At 35.5% G+C, this 7,005-nt stretch overlaps 1 protein-coding gene across 1 annotated transcript; it reads left to right on the forward strand.

Annotated features, from left to right (window-relative positions):
- Nucleotides 1-1,327: 1,327 nt before the first annotated feature.
- Nucleotides 1,328-6,686, forward strand: LOC130053481 (uncharacterized). Its single transcript, XM_056160794.1, has 2 exons — nucleotides 1,328-1,449; nucleotides 6,464-6,686. Exons 1-2 carry the CDS (start codon nucleotides 1,328-1,330, stop codon nucleotides 6,684-6,686), a joined length of 345 nt encoding a protein of 114 aa, XP_056016769.1.
- Nucleotides 6,687-7,005: the final 319 nt, after the last annotated feature.

Raw genomic sequence — 7,005 nt, forward strand, 5'->3', positions numbered from 1 at the left:
AGATATAATATAGCAAACAAAATATACAGATATCTGTAGACGATGTACAAAAAATTCAAGCAGCACTGACGTATGTGGGAGAACAATATTTAATGCACACAAAAAAATTAATCCAGACCAAAAAAAGAAGCCTACCTACCTACCCATCATCAAAGGGGTAGAGTAGGCAAACGCCCAAAAAACAATTTTCTAATAGTGGCCTTTTCGATACTTCACTCTCGATTCGATGATTTTCGATTCGATACCAATTATACCATAGCAAGTAACACATTCTTTATAATGCTAAGACTTTTATGTTTCATTGTATTTATTGCTCTCTACAAATAAATTCAACATAATATAAAAGAGTTTAACATAAAGCAACACTCTTATCATTCGTCCTAAAGCTGAAATGTCGCCATACCCAAGATCTATATGTTTGGGGTAAATTTTTCAACCCGACTGCGTCCATTTTGACTCAGCAAAGTTCACTCATACGTTGATTAGACAATTTTCTATTCCATTGACCAATCAGAAACCATGTTATCAAAAACAATGTGTGCAATGATTCTAGAACCGTATCGAACCGAAACAGACCCAGAATAAATCGAACATCAAATCGAGACCACTATATCGCGATTTAGCCGCATCGCGATGCATCGTTTCACCCCTAGTGAAAATGCCTTCCAAAGGATTAAGATCCTGGGTTTGGGTCTTTAAGTGTGAAGACATTTAAGGAGGGAGGAATGTGGCGGTCAGTGGGGTCCGATCTCCGGTTTGCCAGATAGCTCCATAGGAAGAGTGCCTGACTAGAGATTCACGGGGCTCAGGGTCGAATGCTGGTGTTGTCCATTGCATTTTGTCCCTTCCTGTCACTGACATGAGTGTATGTGTTAAAATGGGTGTATAGTGGGAATAGTGTTTCATCACTGCTGAGGAATGTCAGAGTCATAGTGGGTTGGTTGTTCATGCTGTCTGGGAATGGTGCACAGCCTACAAAACCCTATATACTAAAACTTCTAACACAATCATCATCTTAGAAACATATTTCTCAAGCTTGAACACTGCCAAAATGATAAAAAAAAATTCCATAATAAATAGAATCGTCCATTGTAAAAATTTACTTCAGGCCAATAATCTGGTTTATTGAGAAAATACATACTATATATATGTGTGTGTTTGTAATGCATTGCAGCAAAATATGAAAATTTTGAAAAAGGAATCTATATTGCTGAAAATTTTTAAACTCCAAATCTGAACTGTTTCATACATAAAGAAGAAATTTAGAATGATTTTCATATTGTATCCTTCATTTTGTTTCAGAAGAATGGATTGGTAATAAAGCACAATGCCTATAGACCGAATAGCAGGTTTACAGCTGGGACTACTGTTGATGGCAGTTCCATTGCAGTACATAGTCTCTAGATATATGTCTACTAATGAATCTCAACGCAGCTATGCAATCAGAAAGTAAGAGGATCAGTCACATCAAACAAGCCTCTCAAATGATAAAGATATTCAAAGGACCCAACGCATGTTTTCTAAACTTTTTCATTTTTTCAGGAAAATTAACTCTTTTTATGCCTAAAACTACTTTGTGTTTTAAATGAAATATTCTGCGTAGTTTTCGAGTTTGAAAGCGATGAAATTCAAATCTTGTGATATGCATATTTTCTTTCGCTAGTTTACGCGCCATTTTGTGTGACGTCATATGCGCCCTCGGGTTTGAAAACATCTATTAGCCATTTCATAAAGAGATTAGATTTAATCGACAAAAAACCAATTATCACGTTGACGGCTTGTAAATAATAACGCATTAAGATGTTTTGTGTCGTGCTTGGGTGTACTAGTTGTCGGTAGAAAGGATTTAGACTGAGTATTTTTCAATTTTTCGAAGGAAGGTACGAGAAAAAAGACGTGGATAATTTAAATTTTGTTGTTGGAGCAAGAACTTTACCTTAAAAAACACACCCAGTCACCTTTTCAAAAACCGCTTGTACAGAGATCCTGATAAACTACGAGAAAATGGATAAATTGAAGCTATAAGCACTGGTAGGCCTATGACATACATTCTGTTTTGCTCTTCAAATTCAATACACACTCGGATCAACTGACCTTCACCTTGGAACAACATATATCGACGATACAATGTAACTTCTACCAACTGGTAGATTTACAAACAAACAAAATTAAAGATACAAAATAATTGAACTTGTAATTATACAAATAATAGAATATTGTATTTCCTAACTTTAAATTGAATTATAAAATAATTTCCTTATTGAACTCGTATATATAGCATCTTGAGTGCTATAACGCCGTGCTCCCACTTCGTACTTCCTAAAGACGTGCAGATCACAATTCAAAAATAGTAATAAGATTGCTTTATCAAAATAAAATTTGATTATTTTTAATGATTTGTGTGTGTGCTGTCTTTTTCTTTTCGAAATGCACTCGTGACAATAGCTTGGCATAGGGCCTAGTTGTCAACAATTTAACGTATCATAATTTGTCTAATCCAAAAGTAAATAATGATTGCACTGTTTATTTTAGAAAAACAGCGCCAGTTACAGATGTATAAAGAAATAACATCACCAAAGAGTTTGTAGACAGCGATCCATATAAACATTATTTACTCACAATATTGCCGATTTCATACACGCTTTACTCGCTATATTTGAGCATTTACATCGTTATATGTGTGTACTGGTGGCGAATACATATAAAACTTGGACAATTTGTGAACATTGATTTAAATGCTGCCCATGGTAAATAAATTAGGCCCCTAAAAGTTGAGTTTTTAATAATATGTCGCAGTACTTTCACTATCCGAAGTGCGCATGTGACGTCACTGTACCACGTGACTACCTACCTAATTAACTAGACTTTTTGAAATGGGGGCTTAGATTTAAGTCTATATAGCGGTTAATTATCGCAAAATTTTGGTGAATAATATATTTGAATTAATTACTATAAGTATAAAGAACACAAAATGCATGTAATGTTGTATGCAAGGTGAAGATAACGAACATTGATCAATCTCATAACTCCTACAAGCAATACAAAATAGATAGTTGGGCAAACACGGACCCCTGGACACACCAGAGGTGGGATCAGGTGCCTAGGAGGAGTAAGCATCCCCTGTTGACCGGTCACACCCGCCGTGAGCCCCATATCCTGATCAGGTAGACGGAGTTATCCGCAGTCAAAATCAGTGTGCCAAGAACGGCTTAACAATCGGTATGAAACACATCAGACAGCATTTGACCCAATGCGAGGTTGTATTGACGAACTAGATCGTTATAACGACCATAGAATTTGCGAAATGCTGACTTTAATCGAGACTGTTGAAATCCCTGTACCATCAACTTGTTTGTCAGTAGCTTACCTCGATTTAAAAACTGACTATACCCAGAACAAGCTCTTGCATATCAAATCAGTTGAGATATATAAACACCATATGTAGGTGATAATGGAATATTGCTACATAAATGTGGGAAGTTGACGATGGAGAAGCTGAAATCATCCCGTTTGTCATACAGTTGAGTTGTTAGTTTGCCGTTAATGTCTACTTTCAATAAAATATCTAAGTATGAAGCAGAAGTGGACGACTCTGTGGTGTCCTTTATTTCGAGCTCACGGGGATATATCAAATCGACATATGAATGAAAGCTATCATTGTTAATAGACAAAACGTCATCGATATATCAAAAAGTCGAATTGAAGGTCACAGCGAGAGATGTTTTCTTCTCACGTAGAGGTTTTTGAATAAATTCTGCTTCATATGAATATAAAAACAGGTCAGCTAACAAAGGAGCACAATTCGTGCCCATGGGAATTCCAACAGACTGTTGGAAGACCTGATCACCAAAGACCACGAAGATATTGTCAATGAGGAACTCTAGCATATTTTTTATTTCAACTGCAGAGTACTTTTGCGTGGAATCAGAGTGGTGTTTAACAAAGTAAGTTTTTGAATAACTGATCACTAGATATGAATATTTCCGTTTTCCGTTTTTGTTGAAGAAGCAACTGTCTATGATGTCAAAAAGTCTAGTCTTTAATTTATCGTGAGGAATGGTCGTGTATACTGTTGAAAAGTCATAGGTTTTAATGCTATTGATTTGGGAAAATTTCTGTGATTTCAAGTTTACTAAAAGTTCTTTAGAATTTTTTAGAATCCACATTTGATTAACACCACTTCTGGCATATGTAGTCGCACAGTAAGTTTGAAGTTTCTCCTTCACAGCTGTATACATTTTCGTGAGGAGCAAAGATAGGGGCTTGGTAGAGCACTTACTGGATCCAGCAATGTATCTTTGTTTGTAAGGGTTTTTATGTAGTTTAGGAATCCAGTATAGGTACGGTAACTCATATTCATTCGACCCATTGACTGGAATATTAAATGTGTCTAAAACTGAAGCATGGTTTTGAAGAATTTCGTCTTTTGAAAGGGCAGTTGGAGTATAAGTATGATTACCAAAAGTGGAATTAATGCCAAGTTCATTTAAAATACAGTTGTAATAATGAGCCTTACAAACAAAGACAATGTTGTGACTAGCTTTGTCAGCTGGAACCAAAACATATTCCTCATGTAACCTATTTAATTCTTTTATCACTTCTGGTTTACTAAACACAGAAGGATAGATGGTACGTAATTTTGTTTTCATGTGTCTAATGCGGGATTTTAATATCCCTCTTATGCTTTTAACCCATTCTGACAATGTATCAAGTTCTTCTTTTTCATATTTAGCCCATCGTCTGGCATCATCTTCGACAGAACTCATAATAGAGATGAAGTTCCTTCGCCAATTAAAAGACCGAGGTTCTCTGTATTTAGGACCTTTAAGAATAAGTGATTTGAGGTCCTCATTTTCAACTATATCAACATCACCAGTAATGGCATGTCCAGCTGGACTGTAGTTGAACGAAAATGAAGAACAAGAACATGTTGGTGGATTACGTATAAGATGGTCTATATCTAAGCACTGCAAAGTTTGTTTATAATTAAAAAGTTTGGATGCAATAGTAGAAGTATAGCTGTAGGAAATACAGGGTGTAAACTTGAATTTGAAATAAGTTGTATACTTTGAAACCATGAGATGTGTCCTTTAATGAGTATGACCAGTTTGGGTTCAACATTGTACCAAAACCCCTACCCCTTGTACCATATATCTCCAAGACAGATATTTTTTAATAAGTATCCAACACACAGAAATTATCAATAAGTATACAAATATCTCCAACACAGACAAGTTACTAATAAAAATCTCCAGCACAGACACATAATTAAAAAAATATCTCCAACAAAGACAAATTTCTAATAAGTATCTCCACCACAGACAAACTATCAGTAAGAATGGACACAGTATGTTCCAAATAGATTATCAGGACAGGATACAACTTTATCATATATTTTTTACATGATAATTCAAAACCACAACAGTTTTTCTAACACCTCTATCAAAACATTTATCATTTGACACCAGTAGTGATAATTTATCGTAAGAGATTTAGAAATTCATTTCAAAATTAAGGATTATCTCCTTCATGCATAGCTCTTATCCTTGGACGAATTTGGCTCCACTTGTTTGGCACGCTATTTTTGGCTATATTTAGATCTAAAACTTCATAGTTATTTCGGATTTCAAACATTTTAGTTGAGCATCACTGAAGAGACATTATTTGTCGAAATGCGCATCTGGTGTATCAAAATTGGTACCGTATAAGTTTTACATTATGACCCCTGGGTCGAGGCCTCTGCTGGTGGACTGTTAGTCCCCGAGGGTCTCTACAGCCCAGTAGCTAAATACTTCGTTACTAGCTTGAAAATACGGATGTATATTTAATTGCTGTTATAAAATTTAGAAATTCACTTCAAAATTAAGGATTATCTCCCTCATGCACAGCTCTTATCCTGAGATGAATTTGGCTCCACTTGTTTGGCACGCTGTTTTTGGCTATATTTAGATCTAAAACTTCATAGTTATTTCGGATTTCCAACATTTCGGTTGAGCATCACTGAAGAGACATTATTTGTCGAAATGCGCATCTGGTGCATCAAAATTGGTACCGTATAAGTTTTACATGTAAACAGCAGATATTCAGTCATATATACAGTGTATGTACATAGAGTTTAACATTACAGCATTCCTTAAGGTTTCTTATAGAAATATTTAGATTAGAAACCATTCATAAATACGCCTATTTCACAGGTATTTTCCAAGTGAAAGTTTGCAAACTGTATACAGGGTTACTTCTCTACACTTATAGATGGTTTCGCCCAGTTTTAGATTCACCCATACACAGTTGTGTAAAGAAGAGATAATAGAGAAAATAGTTTCGTCCAGTCTTATTTTCACTCACTGACAACAAGGTCAAAGGGGGCAAAAATAAAAAGGGGGCGAATGTTTCCTTCTGTACAGTAGTTTTATTGATAGTCAGTAGCAAGCTATTAATTGAACTATGTTTATCTGTCCTTTAGTTTATTCAACAATGCTGCTGGTTTTAAAGAGAGATATTTATCCTGGAAGTCCTGGCAGCAGTGGTGTATGAGTTTCATATTCTGTGAAGAACGGGAGAGCTACGCTGGACAAGATGATCTCAATGGGGAATCCCCTGCCATAGAAGTTCTGAAATATAAAGACCCAGAGGGATACTTTGGAGGTAACGTGGTTATTCATGGGAAGGAGAGATTAAAGAATTAAATTTCATTTTTGAAAAACACATCATGAGGACATGAACTGCATCGCTTTACCCCAACATACTTCATGAAACATATTGGTGCTTCATGAACAGTATGCCGGCATGAAGTGTTGCAGTTCATATCCTCATGTATTTTCAAAATAAAATTTATTTTTAATATTTACAGTCTACTTATATTTTTGTCAGAATTCTCAGCCATTAGAAAAATGTACTATATTTTTCAATATTGATAGACACATTGTTCACATCTACGTCACATGTCTACATTTTTAGGTCACCTGAGCTGAAAGCTCAAATGAGCTTTTCTGATCGTCTCTTGTC

Source organism: Ostrea edulis, chromosome 3, assembly GCF_947568905.1.
Source record: "Ostrea edulis chromosome 3, xbOstEdul1.1, whole genome shotgun sequence".
NCBI classification, from domain to species: Eukaryota; Metazoa; Mollusca; class Bivalvia; order Ostreida; family Ostreidae; genus Ostrea; species Ostrea edulis.

Bases quoted from the DNA above. Each gene is read 5' to 3' on its own strand.
- LOC130053481 (XM_056160794.1), top strand. From the start codon at position 1,328: ATGCCTATAGACCGAATAGCAGGTTTACAGCTGGGACTACTGTTGATG. The intron at 1,450-6,463 runs GTAAGAGGATCA...TCTGTCCTTTAG, and splicing joins CGCAGCTATGCAATCAGAAA to TTTATTCAACAATGCTGCTG.